Genomic DNA, 16,186 nt, shown 5'->3' with positions numbered 1-16,186 from the left:
TCCTGCCTACTTCAACAATTTATGCTCACAGAACAGTTCTCTCTGCTCCTGAATCTGCTTTATAATCGTACGCTGAGTGAACTCATTCTGGATCCGATTCTAAAGCGGACTCTTTTTTTAGGTAAAGATTAGTCACAAGTAAGGCTTACATTAACACTGCAATGAAGTTACTGTGAAATTCCCCTAGTCTCCACACTCCGGCACCAGTTCGGGTCAATACCCCTAACCAACACGTCTTTCGGACTGTGGAAGGAAACTGGAGCACCCGGAGGAAACCCACGCAGACACGGGGAGAACATGCAGACGTAGACACTGACCCAACCGGGAATCGAACCCGGGCCCCTGGCGCTGTGAAGCAGCAGTGCTAACCACTGTGCCGCCATGACTTCCAAAGAGTAGTGCAATATTTGGAGGATCAATTTGATGGGGAAATTGTAGGGACCGTTCCACTACGATGGGCCAGATAGCGTGCCTCAGCCTCAAGTACTCAAGTGATGGTTCGAGGGTTAGTTGCTGAGTCACAAGTTAGCCTTCAAGCCAAAGTGATATTGGAATTTTCTGCCTGAAAAATATGGGGAAGAACAGGAATTCTCATTCACTGTAGGTTTAATGGTTTTCTGCTCACTATGTTATCCCTTCACCGATAATTAATGATATCTCACTGAAGTATAATCCTTGAAGTCCTTTCACTGAACATTCATTGTGAAATGCATTATCTAACCTAAAATGAATACTCAAGCTGCCATATCTCAAAAAAACATCAGTATTAGGGGTTGTTTATTGCCATCTTTGTAGCAAGATTTCTCTTTGCACCTATTTGAAAACAAACGTTACTTTAAAAAATGTCATTGTATAGTTGGATCAAGTGTGGGGCAGATGGGGCTATACATTAAGAGACAATAATGATTGTAAGAGGTTGAGGTGAGGTTTAAAATCATTGATAAATGTGCCTTAATCAACTTATCAGACTTGGCGGCACTGCTGCCTCACAGCGCCAGGGATCCGGGTTCAATTCCGGCCTCGGGTCACTGTCTGTGTGGAGTTTGCACGTTCTCCCCGTGTCTGCGTGGGTTTCCTCCGGGTGCTCCGGTTTCCTCCCACAGTCTAAAGACGTGCTGGTTAGGTGCATTGGCCGTGCTAAATTCTCCCACAGTGTACCTGAACAGGCGCCGGAGTGTGGCGACGAGGGAATTTTCACAGTAACTTCATTGCAGTGTTAATGTAAGCTGACTTGTGACACTAATAAATAAACTTTAAAAATGCTGTTTGAATTACTCATGCACAATGGAATCTCGCCGGGTGGCACAGTTGTTAGCACTGCTGCCTCACAGCGCCAGGGACCTGGGTTCAATTCCAGCCTTGGGTCACTGTCTATGTGGAGTCTGCACATTCTCCCCGTGTCTGCGTGGATTTCCTCCGGGTGCTCCGGTTTCCTCCCACAGTCCAAAGACGTGCTGGTTAGGCGCATTGGCCATGCTAAATTCTCCCTCAGTGTACCCGAACAGATGCCGGAGTGTGGTGACTGGAGGATTTTCACAGTAACTTCATTGCAGTGTTAATGTAAGCCTTACTTGTGACTAATCCTATGTGTGACACTAATAAAAATAAACTTTAAACTGGAAAAAAATGTTACTTTTAAAAATGTCATCGTACTCATCAGGATCAAATGTGGGTACATATTAAGAGACGATGATGATTGTAAGAGGTTGAGGTGAGATTTAAAATCATTGATAAATGTGCCTTGATCAACTTATCACCTTACGGTTCATTAGTGAAACCTCAGGGAAAACATTGGGTGGGATCACAGTCCCAGATGTGGTACCTGCAATACTGTGACTTCCTGTTAATCTCCTAACGAGAAGAAATTTAACCGGCACTGTCCATAAGACATGGGAGCAGAATCAGGCCACTCGGCCCATCGAGTCTGCTCCGCCATTCAATCATGGCTGATATTTTTTCTCATTCCCATTCTCCTGCCTTTTTACCATAACCCCTGATCCCCTTATTAATCAAGAACCAATCTATCTCTGTCTTAAAGACACTCAATAACCTGGCCTCCACAGCCTTCTGCAGCAAAGAGTTCCACAGATTCACCACTCTCTGGCTGAAGAAGTTCCTCCTCATCTCTGTTTTAAAGGATTGTCCCTTTAGCCTGAGGTTGTGCCCTCTGGTTCTAGTTTTTCCTACGAGTGGAAACATCCTCTCCACGTCCGCTCTATCCAGGCCTCGCAGTATCCTGTAAGTTTCAATAAGATCCCCCCTCATCCTTCGAAACTCCAACGAGTACAGACGCAGAGTCCTCAACCGTTCCTCAGACGACAAGCTCTTCATTCCAGGGATCATTCTTGGTGAACCTCCTCTGGACCCTTTCCAAGAATATTGCTGTACACATTTCAAAAGGATTTGCAACCTAAGCTCGGGTCACTTCTATATACACAATGGAAACACTTGTTGTGAATCTTTTCAAGCCTTTGCATTCATGCAGTCCAGTCCCAAAAAAACAACTAGTGGATCACATTGTTTGCAGAGGCCATCTACTGGAAGAATTACGTTAATGGACACCGGGTATTAAGGATTAGGCAGGAGATAATGAGCGGTTTGCTTTCCAAGTGTATGCAGAGTAAGGGAATGTTTCCTAACCCTCTCAGTGAAGGGAGTGTGTATATAAGCTGCTGGTTAACTAGTTCTTGCTTGGAGAGGTTATATTTTATGCCCACTAATGCCGTTTTTAGCTTGTTTGAGAGCAAGCATCTGCATGACTCACTCAGTAATTGAAGTTCAAGTAGGTTAATGCAGCGATAGGGAGGAACCAGCTAGTTGGAGCATTTTGTTATTTGGTTTTCTTGTTACGATGCCACGTTTTATTGTGTTGCCTGTTCCCTGATTTGTGCCTTGTAGATGCTGCGAATGCTTTGTATTCAATTTCGAATCATTAGGTAGGTGGGCGGGTTAGATAGGGTGAGATTCAATCTTCACTCACATTTTAAAGTTTTAAGTTTATTTATTAGTGTCACAAGTAAGGCTTACATTAACACTGCAATGAAGTTACTGTGAAAATCCCCTAGTCGCCACACTCCGGCGCCTGTTTGGGTACATAGGAGGGAGAATTTAGCACGGCCAATGCACCTAACCAGCACGTCTTTCAGACTGTGGCAGGAAACCGGAGCACCCGGAAGAAACCCACGCAGACATGGGGAGAATGTGCAAATTCCACACAGACAGTGACCCCAGCCAGGAATCGAACCTGGGTCCCTGGCGCTGTGAGGCAGCAGGGCTAGCCATGGTGCCGTCCCATTTTGTCACATTAAATCCGCTCACCCACCAAGGTTATTTTCTTGAGTGCCAAAAACTGCCCGATGTTAGCTGTGGCTCACTGGAAAGATGGCACACGCTTGCCTCTTGAGCCTGATGGTTGAGAGTTCAAGTCCAGCTCCCGAGACTTGAACACAACACTCGAGGCTGCCAGTGCAGTACTGAGGGAGTGCTGCAGTGTCGGAGGTGCTGTCATTCGATATGCGCCATGAAACCTGAATGAACCTGGACATAGAAGATTCCATGGCATTATTTGGAGAAGAGCCGGTGAGTTCTCCCAAATGTGGAGCTTGCACTTTCTCCCCGTGTCTGCGTGGGTTTCCTCCGGGTGCTCCGGTTTCCTCCCACAGTCCAAAGATGTGAGAGTTAGGTTGATCGGCCATGCTAAATTGACCCTGGTGTCGGGGGTGAGCAGGATAAATAGGTGGGGTTACAGGAATAGGGCCTGGTTGGGATTGTGGTCAGTGCAGACTCGATGGGCCAAATGGCCTCCTTCTGCCATGCAAGATTCTATGAAGTGACCTGCTCAGTACTTACCCCCTCACTCAACGTCACAAAAAACCCATAATCAGTGTTGTTTGTCAGAAATTCTCATGTGCAAATTGGCTGCCACGGTTCCTTCGTTACAATAATGGCCAACTTCAGAAGTCCTCCATTGATGGGGAAGCGATTTGGTGCATTCTGATGTTGTGAAAGGCACTATATAAATGCAATTCTTGCCTCTGTCAATGAGTTTGATGCAAGGATTGGAGTCTCTTGAAGGTTTCATCTTTCTCTTGATAACTCCATGGCCCAGCAACGAGCAATCCATCGGGTTTCTATATTCAAGGTGGCCCTTGTATTACTAGGTTAGAGAGCGCTATTAGAATGGTGCGTAAGATGGTTCACAAATTTTAAAATGGATGAATTCAATTTATACAATGCTTTTCATGACCACTGGCTATTTCCAACCGCTTTGCAATTAAGTCATTTTAAAGAGTAGCCAGTGGTGTCACTAAAGAAAGTGGCAGCCAACTTGTGCACAGCAAGATCCCTCAAACAGAAACCATGATACTGACCAGAGCTGTTATCTGATATTGGCTGAGGGATATGTATTGGCTGGAACACTGAGGATAGCTCCCTCGCTCTCTTTCGAAATAGCGCCATGGGTTCTCTGGCATCCACTTGCACAGGCAGGTTTACTGCCTCGTGCGAAAGGCGGCACCTCTGGTTGTGCCGCACTTAGCTCTGCGCTGGAGTGCCAGCTTTGTGTTTTGCCCTGGAGTGGGACCCGACAGAATCTCGTGATTCCGAGGCGAGGGCGTTTCCTAGCTGAGCCACGGCTGACGCCCAGGGCAATCGTCAGACATTAGGACAGGGCGGCCCAAAGCTTGGCCAAGGAAGGTTTGGAGGAGCCTCTTGAAGGAGGAGGAGCGGTGAAGAGACGTGGCACCAAGTCTCAGTCTGTAAGGCATGGAGAAATTTGGAAACAGGAACAAGAACTTGAAGATCGTGTCATTGCGAGGCCAGGAGTTGAAAGTCACTGAGCAGTTGGGTGGTGAGGGAACAGGAACTTGGATAAATGCAGCATTGTTTTGAATCAACTCAAAACTGCTAAAGCCCTTCTCGGTTCAAGTAACAATATAATAGTTTCCAGACAAATCTCCCTGCTAACCTTATTCAGTTATTGCAAAATCATTCCATTCCCGGCAAAGTAATATATATTTAGCCCGCAGGTCATCTTTGACCTGAAGTTTAAAAGTAATTTATATCTGGAAAATAACAGGTGCCTTTGAAGAACACGCCACAAGGGAGTGCAAATTTCTCAGTACCTGTCAATGCTGACGGCTGCGCAAAACATGTCCCCTGGTGTCCCCTGGTGAGACAGATGGTCTTCATTATAATTGCAATGAGGAGTGTATTTCTTCCAAGCAGAACACAGTAGCTGATTTAGCTGGCCATTGACATGATACACTATGTGCGAAGCCCTTCAAATCAGCCAGGCGGCTGCAGCTTAATTTTTCCGTGAACCCTTGTTGCTTTCTGTGTCCTGAAGAGTTAGCGCCGAGTGGAGATGACTTTGGTCACCATCCGATGAGAAGTAGCACAAGTATTTTAGATGGAAGCCAACATGGGAACACATTACTTATCTAATTCTTAGGCATTTTTTTATTAAATGTTTCCTAAGCCTGGTCTATCACAGCTTTTAGCTCTAATATTTTAGTTTGTATCTGATACTCAAGAGGTGCTGTGCTACTTCTCATCGGAGGTGCTGTGCCTGCCAATCTTTGCACTTCTGAATGCATTACACCGTTGAGATTGAGTGACATTCTGTAAACGGCCAGCTTGTAGATACTTTTCTAAATTGTCTATAACACTGGAAACTATTTTGAAAGATTAATATCTGGGGAAATGTTGTCATGGAAATACTGTTCCGAAGCAGGAAAGAAGCAGATCTTTTCCGGATGTATCACAGCTTGGTGTGGCTCCTGCTCTGCCCAAGACCGCAGGAAACTAAGAAGCATTGCAAACATAGCCCAGTCTCATCACGCAAACCAGCCTCCCATCCATTGACTCTGTCTACACTTCCCACTGCCTCGGGAAAGCAACCAGCATAATCAAGGACCCCACGCACCCCGGACATTCTCTCTTCCACCTTCTTCCTTCGGGAAAAAGATACAAAAGTCTGAGAACACGTACCAACCGACTCAAGAACAGCTTCTTCCCTGCTGCCGTCAGACTTTTGAATGGACCTACCTTATATTAAGTTGATCTTTCTCTTGACCCTAGCTATGACTGTAACAGTATATTCAGCACCCTCTCCTTTCCTTCTCCTCTATGTACTCTATGAACAGTATGTTTTGTCTGTATCATGCGCAAGAAACAATGCTTTTCACTGTATCCCAATATGCGCGACAATAATAAATTAAATCAAAAGAATTAATCGTTTTGGGATTGTTGTCAAGCTTAAGAATGTAATTATCAATTGTATTTTAGATGGAAACCAACATGGGGACACATTACTTATCTAATTCTTAGACATTTTTTTAATTAAATGTTTCCTAAGCCTGGTCTATCACAGCTTTTAGCTCTAATGTTTTAGTTTGTATCAGATACTCAAGAGGTGCTGTGCCTGCCAATCTTTGCACTTCTGAATGCTGTTTCATAATCCCTTCTGATGAATGTATATCGGTATTGGTAAACGAAGGCTGGAAGTTGCCTTTTTTCTGTGACGCTCTGCCCAGTTAAATAACATAAAGACATTCCTGTCTCGTCTAATGCCTGAATACTGGCTGGTTAGTTGCAGCTAGCTGATGCGTAGGCGACCCTACCCCAGCATGAGCAGGGTAACTCATTGAGAGAAAGAGCTTTCAGATAGATTATGGACGTTTTTGCATCAAAAATATAGCTCTGCCTTTTGAGTGGGTCTTATTGGTACCCCAGGCCTTCACCAGTGCTACGCACAAGGTTCCCATGGGTCACAAAAAACCTGGAAAAAACCATGGAAGTAGCCGAAAGAGGCCCAAAGTCATTGACAAGTCATGGAATTTTATTAAGACTTTGGATGGAATTCCACCCCTTTTCTTTCCCAATGTTTTTCCAACACCATTATTTGCTTCACAGGTTGAGAATCCAGTGCAGGTAGACAGGTGACCCCCATAAGCACCTTCCACGGACCACACAATTTTCTCCAAAACAAGATAGCCTTGTGCGAAATTGAGGTGATTGGATAACTGACTCACGCTGCAAGGTTCCACCGCTTGTGTAAAGCATTGTTCCCATTCTTGATGCGTTTGAAGGAAGCAAATGGTCACGAAACACTTCAACTTGGTTACGGAAAAGTCGTGGAATTTTATTTGACTGAAAGGTGGGAGAAAACCTGTACAGAGGAACAAGCCTTCGGAAGAGAATATTTGTAACAAATACTTCCCAAACATTTAATCTTTGGATTGTTGGTAAGGTCTGAGATCTTGCCCACCTCAATTGTTTGAGAAGGTGGCGATGGGCTTTCTCCTTGAACTATTAAAGTGCTTCTCGTGATCGTAACAGCAACAATTTGTATTTATATCACGCCTTTAACATCATAAAACATTTCAACAACGGAAAATACTAGAAAATCTCAGCAGGTCTGACGGCATCTGTGGGGAGAGAATAGAACCAACGTTTTGAGTCTAAATGACTCTTTGTTAGCTCTGACGAAGGGTGCATTTGAATAGCTGAGGCTCGATGTCGCACAGGCATGAATGAGGGCTTCAACAGTCGATGAGCTGAGGCAGGGATGAAGTCGGTGACTGATACCCTCTCCAGTCCACTCGGGCGGTTGTTTGAGGGGTTCAGGTGTGGTGCTGACATTGAGTGAACCATGTGGTGAGAGATGGTTAGTTCTTTGACTTGGTAAAATTTCCCTTCCTGAAGAAGATTAACGAACCAGTCGGGCTTGATGATAATCTGAGGATTCGGGGTAGACCATTTAGGACGGAGATGAGGAAGCATTTCTTCACCCAAAGAGTGGTGAGCCTGTGGAATTCATTCCTACAGGAAGTAGTTGATGCCAAAGCATTGAATGTATTCAAGAGGTGGCTAGATATAGCACTTGGGGGTCATAGAATCATCATAGAATCATAGAAACTCTACAGTGCAGTAAGAGGCCATTTGGCCCATCGAGTCTGCGCCGACCACAATCTCATCCAGGCCCTATCCCCATATCCCTACATATTTACCCGCTAATCCCCCTAACCTACGCATCTCAGGACACTGAGGGGCAATATTTAGCATGGCCAATCAACCTAACCCGCATATCTTTGGACTGTGGGAGGAAACCGGAGCACCCGGAGGAAACCCAGGCAGACACGAGGAGAATGTGCAAAAATTCCACACAGACACTGACCCAAGCCAGGAATCGAACCCAGGTCCTTGGAGCTGTGAAGCAGCAGTGCTAACCACTGTGCTACCGTGCCGTGGGTGAATGGGATCAAAGGTTATGGGGAGAAAGCAGGATTAGGCTATTGAGTTGGACGATTAGCCATGATTGTGATGAATGGCGGAGCAGGCTCGAAGGGCCGAATGGCCTCCTCCTGCTCCTTTCCTCTATGTTTTCATGCTTTCTGGGCAGACCAGATTTAATGAATTCAATTTCAGAACTAAGATTTGAACTCACGGCCTTTAGATTGCTAGTCCATTATCATAATTACTACACTGCTATAACCTACGTCTGAACTAGCTCAAGTACAGTGAGATTGATGTTCAGATTACTTTTGTACCGGTGAACCATAAGCCATTGGCATGCACATCGCAGTAAAACTTATACTTCAGCTTTGACGCTGTTATGCCTGTAGATCTTCCCGCATTGATCGATTAGCTGGAGGTATCAAAGGCATTCATTTTCGCTGATGACATTTGTGCAGATATAGATTACACAAGTGCAGCTGTAAGCTATCTGTCAATTCACAGCTTTATATTTTAAAGAAGTGTTCTACTCCTTGCAGGATGTTTTTGGCTTACAATTCTCTGTTTTGTTTTTCGACCTGCAGATCACCAGAAGTTGGAACGCGAAGCAAGAATCTGCCGGCTGCTGAAGCATCCCAATATTGGTATGTCATTTCGAAAGGCAATTGTGGCTTGTTGTTGGTTTAGAAATTTAGGGTGGACCGGCTCCCCCCGAAGGATGTGGGATTCACGTGGTAAGGAGGCAGGAAAAGGGAGCGGGCTATAATAGCACCACCTTCTGGCCGTTTGTGCATGCATATAAGCAAACCGGAATAAACCAGTTTCAGCTGGATATTAGGACTCCATTGGTGTGCTGAATGTTTGTGTCCTGCAAAGATATCACAGTCTAGCAATAAGGTAGGATCGTGGGTTTTCTCCAACTGAACAAGTTTGTGTTGGAGAAGCTTTCAGCAACCTTGCAGAGGAACTGACAGTTTTATTCCTGAGAAAAGACTTAAAAATCTGGTTTTGAAGTAATATCTGTTTCTACACAAAGTTGGATTGGTCTTCAAAGGTGAGCACATCAACATTTTGAATTTGATTTGATTTATTATTGTCGCATGTATTGGTATACAGGGAAAAGTATTGTTTCTTGTGCACTTAACAGACAAAGCATACCATTCATAGAGAAGGAAAGGAGAGGGTGCAGAATGTAGTGTCACAGTCACAGCTAAGGTGCAGAAAAAGATCAACTTAATATATGGTAGGTCCATTCAAAAGTCTGATGGCAGCAGGGAAGAAGCTGTTCTTGAGTTATTCTGCAACTGGGAGAGACTAGTCATAACTGTGAGTCTTTTGACAGAGGGTAGCAGTGGAAGGGTGCGTTTCTGAATGGAGAGCTGTGACAAGTGGCGTTCTTCAGGGATCAGTGCTGGGACCGTTGCTGTTTGTAATATATATAAATGATTTGGAGGAACATGTAACTGGTTTGATTAGTAAGTTTGCGGACGACACAAAGGTTAGTGGATTTGCGGATAGCGATGAGGACCATCAGAGGATACAGAAGGATATAGATCGGTTGGAGATAGGGGCAGAGAGATGGCAGATGGAGTTTAATCTGGACAAATGTGAGGTAATGCATTTTGGAAGGTCTAGTACAGATAGGAAATATATAGTAAATAGCAGAACCCTTAAGAGTATTGATAGGCAGAGGGATCTGGGTGTACAGGTCACTGAAAGTGGCAACGCAGGTGGAGAAGGTAGTCAAGAAGGCATACGGCATGCTTGCCTTCATCGGCCGGGGCATTGAGTTAAAAAATTGGCAAGTCATGTTGCAGCTTTATAGAACCTTAGTTAGGCTGCACTTGGAATATAGTGTTCAACTCTGGCCGCCACACTACCAGGATGTTGTCTGGTATGGAAGGCATTAGCTATGAGGAGAGGTTGGAGAAACTTGGTTTGTTCTCACTGGAACGATGGAGGTTGAGGGGCGACCTGATAGAAGTCTACAAGATTATGAAAGACATGGACAGAATGGATAGTCAGAAGCTTTCTCCCAGGGTGGAAGAGTCAATTACTAGGGGGCACAGGTTTAAGGTGCGAGGGGCAAGGTTTAAAGGAGATGTACGAGGCAGGTCTTTTTACACAGAGGGTGGTGGGTGCCTGGAACTCGCTGCCGGGGGAGGTAGTGGAAGCGGATACAATAGTGACTTTTAAGGGGCGTCTTGACAAATACATGAATGGGATGGGAATAGAGGGATATGGTCTCCGGAAAGTTAGGGGGTTTGAGTTAAGTCAGGCAGCATGGTCGGTGCAGGCTTGGAGGGCCGAAGGGCCTGTTCCTGTGCTGTAATTTTCTTTGTCCTTTGTTCTTTATATGCGCAGAGGGGCTAGAGATGTTTTTCAGTGGTAAGTGGTCCTTGATGATCCGGATAATCTCGCTGTCAACCAGGCAGTAAAAGAAAGTAAAAGAGCGATGTTGTTGACTGAAATCGGCTCAGAAGTGTTTGAGACGCTGGCTGGGATTTTCCTGGTCCCACTGGCAGCAGGCATTGCCACGGGGCGGACGGGCAAACTTGAGGAGCTGCCAGCCATTGAACGTTCTACAAATTTTCCTGACCCACCCGCGATGATGTCCGCTGCTGCTGCGTGACTAGAAAATCTCATCCGCTGAAGAATTTGCACACCCCTGCTGCAGTTGTCCGAGGAGGAGAGCATCAGATAAATACGGCCCAGAGTGATGGGGAGTGTTTAATTGGTAATGGCGTGGCGATGGAGAGGGGGGGCAGGCAAGATGGTGATGTCCGGGCTGGAGTTCAGCAGAGTACAGGTTGACGGAATGAGGTTTTGAGTTGAAACTATAAGAGGAAAGGAACATATGATTTTAAAAACCAAAGTGTCAACTGTTGAATTTGCCAAAAATCGGAAGTTTAAAAAAGCTTTGTTTTTTTGCCGGAAGGGAAATCTCACAGGGGAGCCATTTTGCAGAAAATAAGCCATGGAAGTGGAGATTGTAAATTGGCCATTTTGTACTGAATGTAACACCTACGGATATAAATTGATTCATAATTCTGCCATAATTTACAGATTGATTCCAAATGAACAGATCTTATGAAGGTTGGCAGCTTAATTCGAAAACACAATTCAAAGCTTGCTAAAGGAAGGAGATTGTAGTTTTAGTACTGTAAAGCGAGTTGTGGTAATGGCACGGTGGCACAGTGGTTAGCTGGTAAACTGCGCATCGCTTTTGGAGAAGATCTTGGCTAAATCTAAACACAGTGTGCACAATTCGATCGTGGCTTTTGTTCCCTCACTTTGTTGTCGAGCTCATCCTTCCTTTGCTTACTTTTTCCTCCGGGCGCTCCAGTTTCCTCCCACATTCTGAAAGACGTGCTGGTTCGGTGCATAGGCCATGCTAAATTCTCCCTCAGTGTACCCGAACAGGCGCCAGAGTGTGGCGACTGGGGGATTTTCACAGTAACTTCATTGCAGTGTTAATGTAAGCCTACTTGTGACACTAATAAATAAACTTATTTTCGTTATTGTTGAAACTGGACCATAATGGCAGATTTGGTGACAACCGATGATTGGAGTTCATCTTTCAATGAACGTGATTACTTGGATTGAAGTTTTTATTCATTTGTGGGGCATGGGCGTCGCTGGCTGGCCAGCATTTATTGCCCGCCCCTAGTTGCCCTTGGAGGGCAGTTGAGAGTCAACCACATTGCTGTGGCTCTGGAGTCACATGTAGGCCAGACCAGGTAAAGACGGCAGATTTCCTTCCCTAAAGGACATTAGTGAACCAGATAGGTTTTTCCGACAATCTACAATAAAGTTTCTAAGTTTATTTTTGGTGTCACAAGTTGGCTTGCGTTAACACTGCAATGAAGTTACTGAGAAAATCCCCTAATTGCCATACTCTGTTCGGGTACACTGAGGGAAAATGGCAAATGCACGTAACCAGCACATCTTTTGGACTGTGGAAGGAAACCGGAGCACCCAGAGGAAACCCGCGCAGACACGGGGAGAACATGCAGACTCTGCACAGCCGGTGACCCAAGCCAGGAATCGAACCCGGCTCCCTAGCGCTGTGAAGCAGCAGTGCTAACCCACTGTGCCACCCTTGGTTTCACAGTCATCAGTAGATTCTTAATTCCAGATATATTTTTGAATGAATTCAAATTCCAGCATCTGCCATGGCGGGATTCGAACTCAGATCCCCAGAACATGAGCTGAGTTTCCGGATTCATAGCCTAGCGATAACACCATTAGGCCACCGCCTGCCCAAAGGCTGAAGCATTGATTGCTATTTGGGACTCTACTCCACCTGAACAAGGTGAGCTGATAACTCTTGGTGAGCCAGCGCAGGTGTCATTCCTTGGACTGAAGATGTGTTTGGATTAAGTATCTTGCGAGCCTCATGAGATACATAGTCTGTTCTTCATCTCCAGTTCTGTGCTTAACTGTGATAGCTGTTTCGCATTGCGCCTCATAATTGACTTTGACAGTTACTTGTGTTTGACAAACTGTTATTAGCATGTCGAATAACACCCACCCCACTCGAGAAACTCCAGCGCGACCAAAATAAGAGGTGGTCCGGATGAGACGGTGTATTTCCGAGCTATGCGGCATTGACTGAGCATGGCTTGATACCCCCTTGAGCTCCCAGCTTGGCGAACCGAGTCCCTGTAAATCATTAGTGCTTTGTTTTTTTTTCTCTGCCCTGGTGAAAATTTGTCAAGCGATGTACTTGTGTGAGCTTTAACGTGGCGGAGCGTGCAGTCACTGCTAATGAAGAGCCACGAACTGTAGCAATGTTCAAAGCTTTGTACAGCTGATGATATTGGATTCACTTCCAGCTTTCTGGCTGCTCCTCGTCCCCCCCCGCCCTCCACTATAAAGGTTGCAGTGATGTTTATCGGCAAACCAGATCAGAGCCGATGCCGCTGTGAAACCTGACGAATTGTAATTGCTTTTGGTCAGCACGCTGGCTCATAATTCATATCGTACCGTCTTGAATTTTCAAAACTTCCTCCTCAGAATTACTCTCTGAGAACGGGTGCTCAGCGCGCTGGCTTGAGATTATTTTTGGTCTGCTGCATTGACCTATTTATTTTAACTGGTTTAACCCCTGCGCAGAAATAGGGGGCAGCAGAATGTCACAGGGACGCGTCAAGCATAGATCTGGAAGAGTATTTTCTGGAACCCAAAGAGAAAATGCTGGAAAATCTCGGCAGGTCTGGGAGATTTTCTACGGAGAGAAAAGAGCTGATGTTTCGAGTCCAGATGACCCGGCACGGTAGATACAGTGGTTAACACTGCTGCTTCACAGCTCCAGGGACCCGGGTTCGATTCCCGGCTTGGGTCACTGTGTGGAGTTTTGCACATTCTCCCTGTGTCTGCGTGGGCTTCCTCCGGGTGCTCCGGTTTCCTCCCACAGTCCAAAGATTTCCGGGTTAGGTTGATTGGCCATGCTAAATTGCCCCTTGATGTCCCGAGATGCGTAGCTTAGAGGGATTAGCGGGTAAATATGTAGGGATACGGGGATAGGGTCTGGGTGGGATTGTGGTCGGTGTAGACTCGATGGGCCGAATGGCCTCTTTCTGCACTGCGGGGTTTCTATGATTCTTTCTATGATCCTATGACCCTCTATCAGTCGACAAATTGACAAAGGGTCATCTGGACTCGAAACATCACATCTTTTCTCTCCTTACAGATGCTGTCAGACCTGCTGAGATTTTCCAGCATTTTCTCTTTTGGTTTCAGATTCCAGTACCTGCAGTAATTTGCTTTTATTCAAAGCATTTTCTAGGTTTCAGTATATATTTCTGATGTGTTGAATTCGACTGGATAATTTGGGTAATTCTGTGGCATGCTCTGGAAGGAGTCATCTGACTTATTGCGAGTCTAACTAGGCCTGGCCAATGAGTGACCCTAGTCCCCACTCTTGCAAAGAGTCAGCATGGACATATGCTTACATTAACACTGCAATGAAGTTACTGTGAAAATCCCCTAGTCGCCACACTCTGGCGCCTATTCGGGCACACTGAGGGAGAATTTAACATGGCCAGTGCACCTAACCAGCGCGTCTTTCAGACTGTGGGAGGAAACCGGAGCACCCGGAGGAAACCCACGCAGACATGGGGAGAATGTGCAAACTCCGCACAGACAGTGACCCAAGCCGGGAATCAAACCGGGGTCCCTGGCACTGTGAGGCAGCAGTGCTAACCACTGTGCCGCCCCATTTGTGACTCTGCCCCTCAAAGAGTCCTTTCCAGCAACTTGCTTGTCCAACTATTTATTGCGGCCTCACACCATTGTGTTAGTATCACCACAAGGGCTCCAGTGGTTCGTGAAATAAGGCCCATCTCCATCTTGTCAGCGCAACTAAGGATGGGCAGTAAAGGTGGCATTAACAACATGCCAAAAATAAATGTTAAACATGGTTGTGCAACCTGGTACCTACCAAGAAGCTCATTACCTCCTGATTTACATATGAAGCAATGACGTACATTTGTTCAATACATCGTGCCCATTATATGGTCCAATTGAAATAGAGTGTTTGGTACCGAATAATCATCTCCAAGCTAGTATTAAAAACGTATTAATGGGACATGGGCGTCGTTGGCTAGACCAGCATTTATTGCCCATCCCTAGTTGCCCTTGAGAAGGCGGTGGTGAGCTGCCTTCTTGAACTGCAGCCGTTGCTGAGGTGTAGGTACACCCACAGTGCTGTCAGGGAGGGGGATCCATAGAATCCCTACAGTGCAGAAGGAGGCCATTTGGCCCATCGAATCTGCACTGACAGTAATCCCACCCAGGTCCTATCCTTGTAACCCCATGTAATGCCTCTGGCACTAAGGGGCAATCCCACCCAGACCTGTCCCCTGGAACCCCAGGAGGCTAATACCCCCAATTTACACATCTTGGGATATTAAGGGGCAATTTAGCATGGCCAATTCACCGAACCCGCACATCCTCCAGACTGTGGAAGGAAACCGGAGCACCTGGAGGAAACCCACGCAGACACGGGGAGAACATGCAGACTCCACCCGAATTGAACCCGGGTCCCTGGCGCTATGAGGCAGCAGTGCTAACCATTGTGCCACTGTGCCGCCCAATGATAGTGAATAGGCCAACTGCTCCACATGGGAGAGGAGCTGGTGCAATGAAAGGAAAATCTTTCTGGCTCTTTCTCACACATGGTTCATTGTAATATTGACTGAGACCTTTCATAAACAGGGGGGGGGGGGGGGGCGGGCAGGGGTGAGCAATGTTTTTTTTACAAAGGAGAGATGGCACTTGGTTGTTTGAAAAAGAAAAGACATCTTATAGTCCAACAAGAGAAAAATGTAATTGAGAATTAATGAGTAGGAAGGGTCACTTGAGTGTTTGGGCTGCGACCAAAGGAAGAGGGCATGTCACCAAAAGGGTCCCAATGCCAAGATCGTATCCTGACCACCCTGTTGTTAGTGAAATGGTCAAAATTATCATTTGAGGCCTTGTCTTTTAAACTCATTCACTCAGAGTCTATTCCTGGCAATGACTCCTTCACACTTTACCACTTTCCAAAGACGATGACAGCTATTCTGGAATCAGCAGTTGTGGGGGTGATGAGTGCAGGCAATCATTGTAATTCGGACCATCCTGGTGAGTGGTAGGTCAGAGTGAGGACCAACTGGCCGCTTCCTAGAATCCAGGCATTTGTGGAATAGTGCACAGCTCTGCCTTCCCCCTTGGAAATGAAGCTTTCAAACGATGAAACAACAGTGTCACAAGCATGGGAAGCTAAAATTCTCCCAGCCTTTAACAATGGTGACATTTGCGGGTAGTGTTGGCAAGGAGAAAGTGGATGGCGGGGTGAGAGTGTCAGTTTAACATGAACAAAAGCGGAACTCCACACAGCAAGTAGTTGAACAACTGTGTTGATGGCTAAAATGCCAAGTACAGATGATGAGGGAGATACAGT

The 16,186-nt window shown here is 45.9% G+C and overlaps 1 protein-coding gene across 6 annotated transcripts in view; it reads left to right on the top strand.

Moving 5' to 3' along the window:
* Positions 1 to 16,186, top strand: part of LOC144480213 (calcium/calmodulin-dependent protein kinase type II subunit gamma-like) — a 463,856-nt gene that overhangs the window by 180,381 nt on the left and 267,289 nt on the right. For all 6 annotated transcript variants that reach the window (XM_078199435.1, XM_078199441.1, XM_078199439.1 and 3 more), the window contains exon 3: positions 8,823 to 8,882. In XM_078199435.1, the coding sequence (XP_078055561.1) occupies positions 8,823 to 8,882 (60 nt within the window). The remainder of the gene's footprint in view (positions 1 to 8,822; positions 8,883 to 16,186) is intronic.

Source organism: Mustelus asterias, chromosome 28, assembly GCF_964213995.1.
Source record: "Mustelus asterias chromosome 28, sMusAst1.hap1.1, whole genome shotgun sequence".
In the NCBI taxonomy this organism is placed as follows: Eukaryota; Metazoa; Chordata; class Chondrichthyes; order Carcharhiniformes; family Triakidae; genus Mustelus; species Mustelus asterias.
Note: the sequence above shows the minus strand (reverse complement) of the source record. Positions and strands in the feature narration are given on the sequence as shown.